Source organism: Pelodiscus sinensis, chromosome 9, assembly GCF_052426305.1.
Source record: "Pelodiscus sinensis isolate ZL-2025 chromosome 9, ASM5242630v1, whole genome shotgun sequence".
Classification (NCBI taxonomy): domain Eukaryota; kingdom Metazoa; phylum Chordata; order Testudines; family Trionychidae; genus Pelodiscus; species Pelodiscus sinensis.
In genome coordinates this window covers 37,061,816-37,078,774 of record NC_143060.1, presented here as the reverse complement: position 1 = coordinate 37,078,774, position 16,959 = coordinate 37,061,816, and the positions used below count along the sequence as shown (strand labels likewise).

The window sequence follows — 16,959 nt, the reverse complement described above, 5'->3', positions numbered from 1 at the left end:
AGCATTCCTTATCTGACCAAAAACCTAAGTTTTTAACAAGGAAGAAAAGACTTCCTTCTGAGATTCCTAGAGTTTCATATAAATAATTCTTCTAAATATGATCTCCCATGTTCCTGGAAAAATCTCAAGTTTTCTCAGGTTGTTACATGTGTAAATTAATTCAAGGTTTTCATTCTTCAGCTGACTCCACTCACTCTGATTCTCAGTGGTGGCTTATGAAGATCCCAGTGTTACTCCAAATGCTTCAACAGATTTCAATACCTTTGAGGAATTTCCCTATTGTTGCCTTCTATGGTTCACTTTATATTAAATTAATGTTGCACAGAATCTATGTACTTGAAAGAAACATTTCTTTTTTCTCACCAGTGTTACAGAAAGGAGCTTTGGTGATTTCTCTTTCAAGTACAGATCTTTGTCTACTTTACCTGAGTCAGCCATCACTGCCATGAGACCTAGCAATACTCCTCTGTAGCTACTGTTGAGGTGCAATATACACTAAAGGCCACACAGAATGGCTCTCATCAAAAGAACAGAGGGCCTGACCTTACTAGAATAATTCTTTTCAGCATTTGCTCAAACAGCTATCTTTATTCTCCTCTTATTCCCTCTTTTGCAATATGTGTCTAGTATTCTTTAAGAAAACAGAAGAAAGCTATTTATAATATTCAAAGAAACTACAACAGTATTTTAATTACATTTCTAAATCTAATTGCAATGAACAATAAATGTAACCTAATAAAAAACTAGACAGATATGCTTTAAATATTTTATACTAGCTTAGGAGACTGAAGTGCTCTACTAAGATGAACTCTTTCTTTAAGATTTAGATTTTTAAATCCTTATCCATCTCAAAAAATAAAAAAATTGTATTAAATATTGTTTTACCTTATAAATTTGAGGAATGACAATGTAGTAATGTTTGTGTTGCTCTCCATTGAAGTTCTGTAATTGTGCAGCATACTCATTTTTGTTTTCATCTGCCATGTGTGTACGCAGGTTTAATTGTTGCTTAGCCTAATGAGAAGTCACATCAGTACAAACATGCCTCATTTGTGTTCTCTCAACAGAAAATGTAACATTACTTTAACCAGCTTTCCCACACATTACATAAAGATATTAGGCACAATAGCTGTGGAGACACAAACATTTTCTCCATATAATTAATAAAAAGAGAAGAATGGGAGTGTCATTAAATTTGTCTTAAAAAACAACAAATGGTCTGGTAGCACTTTATAGACTAACAAAACATGTAGATGGTATCATGAGCTTTCATAGGCACAGCCCACTTCTTCAGATGACCAGAGATGATTTGTCGTCAATATACAGTTCATATTTAGGAACTGCCACAAAAGCTTCATCTTCAGCACGTTAGATTAAAGGTGGTTCAGAAGGAGAATACAACAGAAACTATTAAACTAAACTCTAAGTACATTACACCCCAAATTACAACAGACAAATAACACTACCTGTAGCTTCTGTCTTAGACATTACCAGTAATTTGCAACTAAAAGGCTAAAATATGTCAACATCAACATCCCCTCTTATTTTTTCCATTCACATGCAGAATAAACCTTGTTAGGTGCACTAAGCCATGTGAAGATGTGTAACACTGATACAAACACAGGCAGACTGTGGGCACTCTTCAAATCAAATGGATTTGAATCTCTCCTGGGTGGCTGCCCAAGAACTCAGCAAATAAGGAACACTAATCAAATATGCTGACACACTGCCTTACTATATTGTATATTACATTTTAAAAGATGGATTATATTGTAATTTTGTTATTGCCTATAAATATGTAACTAAATATATTATCCAGTTCAAATACTGCTACAAAAATAACATCATCAAAATTAAACACTTTCTAATAACAGAAACAACAAGAAGGAAGAGAGGAAGAAGTGTTATAGGTCTTACCTTCTCAACATCAGCCTTGGTCGCATTGGTGTCATTGTCCAGTCTTTCATAGCTTTGCTGTGCTTTTTCTGCCTCTCTGCACTCTCTCTCGAATTTCTTTTTGCTCTGAAAACCATGAAAGCCATATTGAGCTAACAAACCAACACACAGTACTATTTTTACAGCAACTTTAAAGCCTAGATATCTTAGCTTTCATTCATCTTGGCTCAAAGAGCTTTCCCTTCTCAAAATCAAAGCACTTCAGTCAAACTATCCTTTTTCTAGAAGTTTTAACTTACTCCATGTACCTTAATGAGATTCCAGCACACAAATGTTCAAAATTGGTTTTTAAATTATTATGCAAGAAGCCAAATTATGAACACACAATTACCTAGACAAATGTATTTATAAAGAACAGCTAGTCCAGATTCAGATTCTCTATTGCAGGGGGGGGGGGAAAAGAGGAGAGGTTGAGAGAGAAAATCCAAATCTGAATTAAAACATCTGTAGAATTTTAAAAATCATTTATTTAGCCAGTTTGTTACAATATTAGTTGACAAGATACTGAGGTTTCTTTTCAGCTTAGCAGTGAGCATAGACCCAAACAAATAGTGTTCAGCAATGTCTCAGCTAATCACATTTAAACCTAAAAAAACCAACAAGTAGTCTAGTAGCACCTTAAAGACTAACAAAACATATAGATGGTATCTTGAGCTTTCGTGGGCATAGCCCACTTCTTCGGATGACTCTCTGACACAATGCTGAACAATGTTTGTTCTGTTCTACACTGATAGCACTAACCCACACTTGGCATCACATCAGCTAACATTACTGATGGCAAAGCTGCTTTATATGGTAACATTTCACAGCACAGATCGAGCCTTCAGGGGTTTATGATGAGACTGTAGCCAAAGACTACGAGTTTTCATGTATTTTGAGAGTCTCTAATAGAAATGCACTCTCAGTACTGCCAACCTACTGAGACTGCAATTCTCAACATATTTATTATAAAGTATTCTCTGACTGTTGACCCTTGATGGCTTTATTTCATGCCCCATCATTAAACATCCAGGGTAAGAAAAGGCTGCTATCTATCACACTTACCAAGGCCCTATAAATTCCTATTAAGCCAGAATTAGATGGGACTTGAAACAATACAATAAGAAGGAAATGTACACACCAATAAGTGATGGAATATATATGAGCACATGAAGTGCTAGCATCTGCCTGAATGGTGGGGTTTTTTTTAAGGGCTAGTAATGCATTTTTTCCATCACAAATCTATAGTGACTGAAATGTATTCCTGTGGAGATACTGAGAATTCTTCAGTTTGAATCTTCTTGATTTTCAAGACAGACGACTGATTCCAGAAGAATCACGAAGATTTTTCCTGTGCAGTGATATGTAATTATAAGTATCAGGGGGTAGCTGTGTAGTCTGGATCTGCAAAAGCGACAAGGAGTCCTGTGGTACCTTATAGACTAACAGATGTATTGGAGTATAAGCTTTCGTGGGCAAAGATCCACATCGTCAGATGACATGCATCTGACGAAGTGGGTCTTTGCCCACGAAAGCTTACGCTCCAATACATCTGTTAGTCTATAAGGTGCCACAGGACTCCTTTTCGCTTATGTAATTCTAATTTATTCTGACATTTGGGGTAAGGAAGTTTGTATTTGTAATACTGAAATGTCAAAGATGAACAGGAAAGCTAAAAAAAACAGACAACCCTAGTTTCATCTCTACACTAACCCATCTTCAGTGACCAGTGGATTTCCCGTAAGAGGAGGAAAAAAATATTAACATTATTTGTGCACTGTATGTCTCTCAGTCTGGTAAATGGGGAACACTCAGCATAGAAATCAGGGAATAACTTGGTTTTCACTTTTATTCTTCAACTAATTTACCTTGAAATTATTTAATCGTTTCCCTTTTCTTTGCAGTTAATTCACCTTGAAATTATTTAATCATTTCCCTTCTCTCTTCCTTCTGTTTGGCACTGGTTCAGTGGAATATTCTTACTGATTAGTACTTTCCGTTCCAAAAATTTAGTGACAATAGTTTTGTCCAAATAAGAATGCTGAACCTTTTGGAACAATCTTCAACAACCAACTGCTGCCCTCTCTTGACTTACAAATCAAGTATTGAAATTAAATTATAAATTTATGGAGATTGCCTATCTCCTAGAAGTGGAAGGGACCTTGAAAGGTCATGGAGTCCAGTCCCCTGCCTTTATAGCAGGACCAACTACCATCCCCTACAAATTTTTGCCCCAAATTGCTAAATGGCCTCTGCAAGAATTGAACTCATAACCCTGGGTTTAGTAGGCCAATGCTCAAACCACTGAGCTATCCCTAACCCCCAAATTCTGTTGCTTATCCTCTCTTGTTTATGAAGAGGATGTATCTTCAAAAATTTTTCACTCTTCTGACTCTGCCTTCCTAAATTTGAATCTTCCACCTCTACACCATTGTTTCACGACATCTGACCAAAGATGCAGCACACTCTAAGGATGGTGCATTGGCATAAGAGACTCTGTATCAATATCACTTCAAAATATCATTGATTCCTGGGAACCAGAATTTGTGTTCTGCTTCCTTTTACTCTGTGGCTTTCAAAGAATGATGGCTGATCACCAACCTTGGAGTTCTCTGCCTATAGTCCTTTGTTAAACTGCATTTATACTGATTGAAAGTGTAATAAACCCCAAACAACTTGACAGTCTACTCTAGAGAGACATCCTTGAATAAATATTTTGTTACATAATGTCTTGAACAAGTCCAATGCTGATGACAAATTTAAAGACTTGTCTTCTTAAGTGATGCATACCTTAAATTCTTTAAACACTGCTGAGTTAATTTGAGGCTAATTAGTAAGAATAGAAACTACGAAAATCTACTACAGCTTCTAAGGAGGCAGCAGAAAAAAAATCTATGAACATGTGAAAAAATGGAACATAACTAGTTAAACTCCTCCACAAAATAAGCTATTGCTTAGATAAACTGTAGGTGGTTACAAATGAGAGTAGGCTAGGAGAAAAAGCTGAAGGATTGCTAGCAGATGCTTCTGGGACATAGGAGCGAGTGCTATTTTCAAGAAAATTCATACAAACTCTAAAAGGGTAACTCCTACAGAGAAATTAATTAGGTAATGAACTACAAGTACACTGTATTCTGTCTTGGCTACTGAACAATAAATGTAATGCGATCATTCAGTGATACAGCTAAAAAGACTGGTCTTCGAAATGTGTTGTTCACGTCCATTCCAATCAGGCATACTGGAATCAACATGAACACCACATCTTAAAGCACACCAGTTACGAGTACTGGCAACTGTTTTTTCTTCAAGTGCTTGTTCGCATCAATTCCAATCAGGTGACTCCGAAGCTGCTACCCCATGGAGGTGGGGTCAGAGTTAGGAATCACAGATTGGAGCACAGCCCTACTGACAGCTGCATCCTCCCTAGAAAACCTAACAGTGGCATAGTGTGCAGTGAATGTGTATATGGAGGACCATGTGGCTACCCTACAGATCTAATGGAAGGGAACCTGAGCTACAGATGAGGCTTGCATCCTAGTTGAGTGTCCAATCACTGGTGAGGGTGCGACTCCTGCCAGCTCATAACAGGTACCTATACACCATACTATCCAAGATGGCATACACTGTGCAGAAACCAGATCCCCTTTCATCTGTTCTGCTATAGCTTCCTCCACTTGGTCTAGTATTCCGCCCTAGTGCTGGGCTTCCTACTTCTCAAGAAAACCTCCTGAACCTGAGCTGAGCATTGAAGCTTTAACACATAGGTTCCCAAACTGGGGGGTGCGCCCCACGAGAGGGCATGAAGAAATTCCAGGAGGGGGCACGGGGAAACCCAGCCCCCCCCCCCGTCAATCCCCTCCTCCCCCGCAAGAAATAGCCTAGTCCATCTGGCTCAGGTGTCCGCCGGAACACGCATAGCTCGGGCAGGCTGGGGCTGGGGGAGGATGGAGTGTCCCGGGAAGACTTCAAATGGCCGCCTTAAAAGGGCAATGCCTGCTCTGCTCTTAAAAGGGCAATCTTTTTTGGGAGGTGGGGGGGGGTCAACAACTTTTCCCCTAGAGTACCAGCATTTTTTTTTTTTTAAAACACTGGTCCTGGGAATTAAAGGGACCGGGACTGTTTTTCAGCCACAGTCAGTTCCTCTTTTTTTTTGGGGGGGGGGGGGGAGGGGGAGCGCAACAAAGTTTTGCTGCTATTTTGGGTGGGGTGGGTGAGGAATTCTCAAAAATCAAAAAGGGGGTGTGATGCCGAAAAGTTTGGGAACCACTGCGGAGCCATACAGCTTCCATGCCATGAGGTGGAGTGAACACAGGTCCAGATGTCTGAGATGTCCCTGGTGCATAGAGTATAGAGACTATTGGGGCCTCTACTGACAGGGTGAGAAGGGTGGCGAACCAATGTTTGCGTGACCATGCCGGCACCAGGGCGACCGGGGGAAAAGCATACAATAGCTGCCCTCCTCTCCAAAGGATTGCAAACACCAGACTGTGATTCTAGAATAAACAAAAGTCCTTGCACTTCTTGTTCTCTATGGTAAACTGTATACCAAACAGTTCTAGATGGGGAGTCCCCCACCTTTGATAAAACTGAGTGTAAAACATCTATTCTGACTGACCACTCGTGGACCACAAAGGTCCTGCTGAGGGCATCTGCAAGTGTGTTCTCCAAGCCTAGGAGGTACTGAGCCTCCAAGTGGACTTGTGTTATACAAAAATGCCACAGGTTTTGGGCTTCAAGGCAAAGATGGGACAACCTTGCCCCACCCTGGCTTGTTTATATAAAACATTATGGTTGCATTGTCTGTACATACTGGCATGCGGTGACCCTGCATCTGAGGGCGGAACCTGACAGAGCAGCCTAACCACCTTTAGCTCCTTCACAATGATGTGAAGACACAGGTCTGCAGAGAACTGCATCCCCCTGGGTTCTTAGGTTCCCCACTCCAGGCCCCGGGGCAGGCACGCACTGGTTTCCCTCGGGGGGGGGGGGGAGGGGGAGAGAATCCTGGGAGGAGGCAGATGCAGGGGACTCTCTGCCTCCACTGGCACCCCACCCCCTGTCCCCAGACTCCGCTCCCCAGATGTCACTCCCCAGCCACAGAACGCTGTCCCCACTCCCATCCCCACTCTCCGAATGCTGTTCCCACTCCCCTGTCCCTAGCCACGGAACTCTGTTCCCACTCCGCTGGCCCCACTCCCCGAACTCTGTCCCCAGTCCTCGGTCCCCAGCTACAGAACTCTGTCCCTAGTCCTGTCCCCACTCCCCGAACTCTGTCCCCACTGGCACTCTGTCCCCTGCTGCAGAACCCTGTCCTCTGCCCTTCCTGCACCGTTCCAGCTCCCCTGCCCCCAGCCGTAGAACTCTGTCCCCACAAAATGTATAATTATAAATGCTTCATTTTAGATTTAAATAGCATGAATAAAAAACAGACCATTTATTTCACAACATGATTTTAATTTTATATATTGCATAATTTAAAAATAAACTGTTTATCAGAGTGTGTAAGTAAGGGCTGGGGATAGCAAGTGATGGACAGGAGGTTCTGAGATTTAAAAAGCAATCTTGGGTGTAAAAAGGTTGGAGATTACTGTTCTAGACCTTTCCTGATAGACATTTATCTAACCTACTCTTAAATATCTCCACAGATGGGGATTCCACAACCTCCCTGGGCAATTTATTCCAGTGTCTGACTACCCTGACAGTTAGGAACTTTTTCTTAATGTCCAACCTAAACCTCCCTTGCTTCAGTTTAAGCCCATTGTTTCTTGTTCTATCCTCAGTGGCCAAGATGAACAAGTTTTCTCTCTCCTCCTTATGACACCCTTTTGGGAAGACCTGATCACCCCTTTTGCACAGGAAGGCCACTGCCACCAAGGTTCATTTGGTAAACACACGAGGGTAGTATGGGGGGAGGTGGACAGGCCAAAGGTTAGCACTGCAAACTGATAGTGCTCATTCAACACCGTGAAACTGAGATAGCGGCTGTGACATGGGAGGGTCAATATTGAGGGCAGTGTACCAGCTGCCTGGATCCAGTACAGGAATGATGGTGGCCAGAGAGACCATTTGGAATTTCATTTTCCACATGTAGTGGTTGAGGTTTCTCAGGTCTAGAATAGGTCCTAGACCCCCTTTTGCCTTCAGATTAGAAAATAAAAGAAGCAGAACTCTTGCCCCTTGATGAACCTCTTCGATCTTCCCTAACTTGAGAAGTGATTGGATCTGCTGTCTTAGGAGATACTTGCAACAGGGGTCCCTGAAAGAGGACAGGGAAGGGGGTAGGAAGATGGTCGGGAGGAGAATTGCAGGGAGTATCGCACTCCAACCAGGCAGTGAACACAACTATCCAAAGTAATGCTGACCCACACACGGTAGAAGTGGGACATCCTGACTGAAAACAACAGGGAAGGATCCAGTGAGGCTAGTACCCTGTCCTCAAGTGTACCTTCAAAAGCCGTGCTTCGAGCCTGGCGGGGCTTTGGAAGAGTTATTCCCCTGGTTAGGCTGAGATGGGATTTTCCCTACTACTATTGTTTCTATTGTGCCTATGCTGCTGCTCTTGGTGCTGTCCAGGTGCAAACCTCTGTGGAGGGGGTAGCGGTTTAAAGGGGCCCCTCTGAGTAGCAGGGGTGTGCAAGTTACACTGGATAGTCCCAAGTATTTCAGTTGCCCATGAATCCTTAAGGGAGCGGAGTTTAGAGTCCATCTGTTCAGAAAACAGACTTCTGCCGTTAAATGGGAGGCCCTGCAGAGTGCGCTGGACTTCCGGAGGGAAACCTGAGGCTTGTAACCATGCCGATATATGCATGGCTATCCCCATTAAGAGTGTTCTCACCACCCAAGTCGGTTGAATCCAGGGCCACTTGCAAGGAGGTTGTGGCTATGGTACTCCCCTGTCAAGGCACCGAACTCCCATCATGCACCCAGGGGCAGGAGCGCTTTATATTTTGAGTGCGCCTCCCGGGATTGAAAAGCATATCGACTAAGGATCGCCTGCTGGTTTGCAATCCTCAGGTGCAGGCTCCCTGCCAAGTAGATCTTCCTGAGAAAGAGGTCAATCTTTTTTGTTTCCTTAGTCTTGGGTGCCAGTACCTGCAGCCCTGCCTCTCTCTCTTATTAATAGCTGACACCATGAGAGAGGAGGGGTGGGTGTGGGAAAAGAGGAACCCTTTGGATGGGACGAAGTACCTTCTTTCCACCCCTTTCACTGTGGGAGGTATGGAAGTGGGGGTCTGCCAAAGGTTACTAAAATTACACTGGATAGTCTTCATAATTGGCAAGGTCACCTTTGATAGGCCCTCTTGGTACAATATGTCTACCATAGGCTCCTCCAGTTCCTGTATCTCCTCCATAGAGAGGTTCATGTTCTGGGCCACCTAGTGCAACAGCTGTTGGTACGTCCTATGGTCAACCGGAGGAAGCCCTACCCTGGAGGTCTCCGCCATGGCTTCATCTGGGGAAAAGGAAGAAGCAGCCTGTGATGGCAGTGAGTCCACTAAGGATCAGGGAGATAGTGGTCTCATGCCTCTCTCTCTGGCTGAGCCAGACGCCCTTGACATGAGGTCTTGTCTGGGACCTCTGTTCCTGGGCTCTCTCCCCCAGGAGGTCAAGACATAGTGTCAAAAGGTGCCCTCGAGTGTCATCTCTCCCTGGGAGATCGAGACCATTGGCTAGTAGAGACCACCAATCTAGATGATCCGGAGACGCCCTGGAACTGGTGGTATACCCAGCATATCCAGAAAGTCCATTGTGTGCGGGGCAGCCACTGCAGTTGCCATGATACCGGGAGGTCACGTCCCTTATGGTGGGTACAGCTCCTGCAGGAACACGTTGACACTGTGTCAGACCCCAAACCTGACTGAGGACCATGGCAGCACTGATGATGCAAGTGCTGGCATCAATGCCACACAGACGGATGGCCTTGGAGATCTGGACCGGTACCAGAAAAGGCGAGACCTGGAGCCATGCCAATTCCCTCTCAATCTCGATCTGGTCCAGGACTGGGAACAAGACCTCAACACCAAGCATCGTGGTTCATTCAGTGTCAGGCACGATGGGTCTCTGCCTTTGTTACATATACCCAGTGATGAAGTGTGCGTTGAAACATCCGGTGCAGCACGCTGCACTGAAGGAGACTATCTCTTGGAAGAGGAGGAGGTTGATATGCTTCGGTGCTGCTCCAGGGACTGAGTTGGAGTGGGCAATAATTTTTGGTGGGGGGGCCACTCCAAGGTTTTGGTAAGTTGGCAAGGGCCGTACTTTTCTGTGGAGTGGGTATGGAGTCCAGGATAAAGGCTGAGTACAGAAGGGTGCATGGGGAAAGGAACTGGGATGCAGGATATGGCGTGGGGTTTGAGAGGGTGTTTGGGTTAAGAGGAGGTTGTGACCTGGGGTAAGAGGGTACAGAGGGCTTGGATGGTGATCTGGTGGAGGGAGTTGGGGTGTGGGAGGGGCAGGCTCTGGCTGGGAGGCGCTTACCTAAGCATCTCCTGGGTTGCAGCACCCCCAAGGCAAGATGGGCTCCCTGCCTGCTGCAGACCCAGATCACTTGAAAATACAGGCTGTTCCCTCCGTGGCTCTCAGCTCAGGGTGTGCAAAGAGGCTTGCCCTACCCCCGTCTCCCAGGCCAATCCCTCAGCTCCATTGGCTGGCTGTTTCCAGGCAATAGGAGCTGAGAGACTAGCTAAGGTCAGTCGTTATTAGCCAGCTGTTTCTGGCCAATAGGGGCTGAGCACTGGGCTGGGACATCACATGAAGCTTCCCTCCCTCCCTGCAGAGCAGAGAAACATAGGGACTGCACTTTAAACTGCGGTAACTGCATGCCTGAGGGTCCTGGCAGAATGGTCCGCGGGCTGGATCCAGTGGCTTGGCAGGCCAGATTGAGCTCCTGGGCTGTATTTTGCCCAGCCCTGGACTGAGGACACTGCAGCATCGCTGGCTTACCCCTCAAATGGTGCAGTCTTGGTTTGTCCTGCACCATAGATGCTCAATTTCTGAAATCTCTCTGAGGTCCCATATCGCCTCACAGGTGTCTGGCATCAGTGGGGTGTTCAGCATCTGACTCCGATGTCCTGGTGCCAGGCTACATGCCAGACTCAACGGTGCCACCCCTGGAGCTGAAGTCGACAGCAAATCCTGGGCTTCCTGCAAGGGGGGGACTGCTTGTGCCATGCCTGGTCTTGCCGGGAGCATGACTTGTGGGGCGATCTGCCTCTGTCCTCTTTACACCTACGCAGCATTGGGGAGGTTGAGCGGTGCCTCGGCACTGTGGCCTTCAGTGCCAGCAGGCTCCAGCACTGGAAGTCTTTGGTGGCACCAACTTTTGGTACAGTTTTGTGCACAGAGGCCAGAGCGCTGTGAACTGAGCTTGCACCCAGTACCGATTTCTTGGCATGCGAAGGTTTTAAGGCTGCCTCCATGAGGAGTTGTTGGAGTTCATACTCCCACCCAGTCTTTCCTTGTGCAGGGCTGAAAATCCCTGATTTTACACTTTTCAATGCGATGTTCTTCACCTAAGTGGCACCAGCCTACAAGTCTTCAGAGCCAATCCTACAGGAGTTGCTGGGGAAAAATGTTCCAATGCTCATGCACATGACACACATATACCTGATTAGAATCAACATGAACAATCACTCGAAGAACAATAAATGCCAACTAATCAAAAACACAAAAGCAAACAATGGAATAAGTTATGTAGAACTGTAAGCTATTAATATTAACAGAAAAACTCACATTATCCATCTGTTTCCAGCACATGTCAAGATATTGCTGAGCTTTTCGCCCCTCTTGAAGATGCTGTAAGGGCACAAAAAAGACATTTCTACCATCTCAGATACTGTTAAAATTACTAGTTTCTGTTCTAGTTTATACACAGGATGCTATGCCAATTGCTTACTAATTTATCAACAGACTCTAGTGGAGATATTACTATCCATGCAAGAACAGCACTACAGATTACTTTGGTGCTCAGAAGTTATCAGTGGGCACTACTCTATATTCGTATTTTGAACATCATAGCATTAAAGAAAGCTACTCTGATGATATATTAACTTGCACATAAAACTTATAATTGAAACAACTGCCCCTTTTATACTGCTGACTTATTTAAGTATACAGAGTGTTTGAATAAAACCCATCATTTTATACACTATTGTTAGATAAGAATATAGGAATTACCATTTTTCTTTCTGTTTTTAGATCATGAGAATATCTCATTAGTTCTCCATACACTCTGTGTCCCATTTCTTCTGCTACTACTTCTCGTTGTCCTGCATAGTCATTTAACTCATTAAGGATGTTATAAAAGGCAAGACATGATGTAAACCTGACAAAATACACAGTAAAAACACAAGGTGAAATTGATTTTTATTTTCACTAAGGATTTCTTTACTTAGCCATTAAGAGAACAGAGTGTGTTAAAATTAAACACCATGTAAAATAAGCCTTAGATTAAACATTGAACTACACAATGAAAATGCACAATGGGAAAAGCCTACAATGGGCCTAAGATGTACTACCATCTAACGTCTCTTCATACACAGTTTATAAGAACAGGGGTTTTGGGAAGTGGAAAAGAAAGAAGAAGAATACTACCTGGAAGACCCTGCAGTATAGTGGTATCTCTAAGCTGCCAACTGAGAGGCCTGAGCTTGGGAACAGACTTAGATCCCTAGGCTCGGAGGCTGAACTTGTTGCAGAGATGATGTGCTTGATCTTGAGGGTGGAACATGCCAATCATACCACTCATATGCATCCCGCTGGATGGTCTACAGAACAAGTTTGCTATCAGCTCTGGAGACAGCTGCCTGTTAGCCTGCCCACCTCTTGTCTGGAGGTAAGGTGCCACTATGGCTGGCACTAAAACGGGGAAGGAGAAGGGGCAAAATAAGGGTAGAAAGTGTGTGTGGAAGGGAGGAAAGAAACAAAAACAGTCACCATATTAAAATATGCATCTCTAATTATGGAATATTGCCATCTTCTTAAAGCTGGCAGGTCCTGAATTCCATTGTAGAGTTGGAAATCTTGACTCCTGCAGTCCAGATTTCAAGATGGGTATAAACAGAACTGGGGGTGTTTCTGGTGGGCTTCCCCAAGGCATTTCTGCATAGCTGATATGAAATCCATCCCTATGCTACCCATAGGATTTGACCATTATTTTGTTTATTGTCTAAAAATTAGTAGTGTTTTATTCAGACATCAAAGACTCATCAATGATAAGGACAGTAAAACAAGCACTCCTCTTGGGCTCTGTCTACCCTACAGTGGGGTATGAGTGTAGGCTTACAAGGGCTGCCCATTGCTACAATGACAGCATTGCTTTGGTGATGACTTGGGCTAGCCCAGCTGGGATCCTCAGGAGGCTATCACAGCCACACCACTATTTTTTAGAATGCTAACTCAAGCATGTACATCTGCCTTAACTGGGAATTACAGCACCCCACTGGAGCAGTGTATATGCACCCATAAACCACTGACAATGACATTGCTTAACATGCAGCATTACCACCACAAATGCCCATCCAAATTTACTTTGCCTCGGGAGCCAAAGCAAGTCTCCAGAGTAACATACCTGAGTTCCTCTAGCAAAAAATAAATGACAAGTCAGCATGCACTCAAAACCCAACTCTGTAGAGCTCAGGTAGCACATTACCAGGAGTCTCAAAGGGTTAATACAAATTATAAGAAAAAGAAACATATAGTAAGGGCAAATTATTCCCAACTCTATAAAAGTAATACCAGATTTTTATTTATAAAACTATTGAACTAAAGCTTCACTTTCAAACTCTTATGCAAAAAGAAGTTTAATTTTGGAAAGCTGTTAATACAAATTACCACATTAAGAGGTAGAACTTTAAGACACCAATGTTGGGAACAGAAAAATCTTGTACTGAATGGTATTTAATCCTAACAGAACAAAGAATTCAAACAGAAGCAGTTCTGATTTCATTCATTTGTGCATTTATCCATCAAAAATATTTTACACAAGAAAAGTAACATTAAGGATGAAAACGATTAAACAGTAAACAGTGGTATTTACTATTTATATATGTAAAACTTTAAATACATATATTTTACCTGGGCTCTTCATCTTTGGATGAACGTTTAGGACAATACTTCTTAACCAAGTTTCTGTTAAAGGAGAAAAATATATACATACTATATTATAAAAGCATTTTTCTAATTGCAGTTCAAAAAAAAAAAAAAAAAAAAAAAAAGGAGAGGGACAGTGATAAAAAACATGTCCCAGTGCTGCAAAGAATCTTCAAGGGCAGAGCCTTACACCAGTGAAGGTCTCTTTACAACAGAAGCAGGCAAAATGTGGCCCACCAAACTGCTGGATCCAGCCTGCCACCACCATCCTGTGGCCTAGCGAGAGCTTCAGGCAGGATCCCTACCTTTTTCACCCCCACACAGTGCTCAAAGTGGCTGGCTGTGGGAGCCATGTGCTCTGCATGCTAAGAGTCTTGAGAGAGGGGGATGAGGTGGTTTGTGCCTCCTCCTACCCCCAGCATAATCTCCGGCCAACAGGAGCTGCCTGGGCCATGCTTGTGATGCAGGCAGAGCTCCCTTTTACACTCAATCTCCATCCTAGACTCCGCACCACCTCCATTAATATCACAGCAACTTACTAGGGAAGTTAAGAATTCTATCAGATAGAGGCAGCTAAGGGAGTGACAGAGGGGGTACTTTAAAGGGGCAGCGCTGCACAGCTGAGCCTGGAGCCCAGGGTCAACTGGGGACTTCCCAGCTGATCCTAGGCTCCAGCGCGGCATTTCTGCAGAACCTGGCTGACCCCGGGTTCAGGGGAAATGCCGCTCAGAACCACAGTCAGCTGGGGAGTCCTGCTGACTCTTGAGTCCCCAGCTGACCCCAGCTCTGTGTGACATTTCAAATAGACAGCACGGCATGGAGCCTGGGGTCAGCAGAGTACTTAGTCCCCCGCTGACTCCCGGTTTATGGTGGCTGCCACTTTGAAATGCACAAGAACCCCTGCTGGGGACTCTTGTGTATTTCAAAGCTGGCATTCCAAGTGCAGCTTAGAGTCAGTGAGACTTCCTGCTGGCCCCCGGCTGCACGCAGAGTTCCGCATTCCTCCTTTGAAATGTACAAGAGCCTCAGTGGGGGCTCTTGTACATTTCAAAAGAGGAATGCAGAAGTGCGTATTGACTAGTTGAGTAGTCGATGGAAATTCCACGGACTACTCGACTAGTAAAGTAACCAATAGTTAACATCCCTACAACTTACCAAATTCTTGGACTGGTCCCCTGTCAAAAATTATTGCCCACCCCTGCTTTACTGCATAAGGACCAGAAACTGTAAACCACTGATGGGCAACCTACACCAGCAAGTAGGCTACCCGAGTGGCCCTCCTTCATCTCATTGGGCTGGACTTGCTGTAACCAAGCCGGTCTCCCGAGTTAACGTAGTTTTGCTAATTGCACTTGCATATTCTAGAATTGGTGGGATGCGCCAATTGAATGTGTCAATGCTTTGATTGGATGCAGATGGAACACATCGCTCTTACAATTAATGTTACGTGCAATCAGCACACACCTCACTTCACATGCCCTTGGTTTATGTGCATCTCCAGTGGGGGGGTGGGGAGGAGGACCCTGAAAAGAGACCAATAGAATCAGGCAACCCTGTGCATGGACAGCAGTAAAAAAAATGTCTTGCGGCCCATGCACAGAACCCTGATGGGCTGCAGATTGCCCACCACTGCTGTAAACTATTTGAATTAAGAATTTGATATGATTGTACAGGGCAAACTCATTCTGGTGCAAACTCAGTGAAACCAATAGAGTAATATATATTTTAAGGGACCTGTTGCCATAGTAACTACGTAACCTCATTTATTCACATCCAACTTAGAAGCGGTGGATATGGTATACCTAGACACAACTCACATATTATATTTATTATCCTCTCTGAACACACACATGATGTATAGAGGCACAGCTAAAAACAGTGAAAATCATATAGTCATATATCACATTCATGAGTTTGCAGAGAAACTTAGTAACCAGAAAATTTTTTTTTAGCAGACATTCAGAAAAGTTATTTTAACTATGTTACAGTCATTGTTTTGAAAATAAACAAATGTTTAGGGTATAAGATGTAAAATCTTTTTTTTTTTTTTTTTTTTTTTTTAACTGGAGGTAATTCCTAGACCTGAAAACATCATCACTCACTCTCGCTAGAGCTATCAATATTTCAAAAGCTAAGAAAAATAGAGAGAGAGACTGAAGTCCCTAATATGTTCTATGTAACGTGGATAGACTTCTGTGCCTATGAGAAACATAATTTACTTTAATGATAGATGCATCTGTCCACTGGGGAGGTTAAAAAGCGGGCAGTGGGGAAGGAGTGTTTTGTTTTTTGTAAATGTGTAACCACTGGAATTTTCAGCAATCACACATATACATGCAGATGGGAAGGTGGTTCTGTAGGAGCTGGTGTGCATGGGGAGCAAGCTTTTAAGCCATCTCCTTGTGAGCACTGGTTCCCCTATGCTCCCTTACTCCCCAGGAGCCAGTTTTCACAGGGAGCCTGCTTAAAAGCCAGGTCCCCACAAGCACCAGCTCCTGCCTGCCCGCCCCCATCACACGCTGCTGCCTCTGATTCAGATGCAGCGGAAAGGGGGAGGGGCTGTGGATAACCATGAATGTTAACTGATGAATCAAGGCTCACTGGTTAACCATTTGAAGCATTTTAATTACAGGGCGTTCCTGCGATAAATTGCCTCGGTGTGCGCTGGTTGCGCACTAGCGTCGTCGACACTTGTAGGAACTGTTCCATTATAAGTCCTCCCATTCTCTCCCATCTTCTGTCGCACAAAAAGAAAAAGACCAATTCTCACAAAAGGAAGTCAGCCACAGGAAAGAAAAATCCCTGCTTTATATTCTTTTGCTATGTGTCCACTTTTTTTGAACATATCTTGGTTGTACACATCCCTACTGTGCAGCTGCATGCTACACAGTGCTGGAATATAGTCTTGATCAACTAATTTGCTGCATTAAGTCC

General features: G+C 43.9%; 1 protein-coding gene across 4 annotated transcripts in view; it reads right to left on the bottom strand.

The window, feature by feature from the left end:
• Positions 1–16,959, bottom strand: part of FNBP1L (formin binding protein 1 like) — a 99,733-nt gene that overhangs the window by 20,686 nt on the left and 62,088 nt on the right. For all 4 annotated transcript variants that reach the window (XM_075936555.2, XM_075936556.2, XM_075936557.2 and 1 more), the window contains exons 3-7: positions 14,011–14,064; positions 12,112–12,259; positions 11,668–11,730; positions 1,918–2,022; positions 886–1,014 (exon numbers count right to left, since the gene is read on the bottom strand). In XM_075936555.2, coding sequence (XP_075792670.1) covers positions 886–1,014; positions 1,918–2,022; positions 11,668–11,730; positions 12,112–12,259; positions 14,011–14,064 — 499 coding nt within the window. The remainder of the gene's footprint in view (positions 1–885; positions 1,015–1,917; positions 2,023–11,667; positions 11,731–12,111; positions 12,260–14,010; positions 14,065–16,959) is intronic.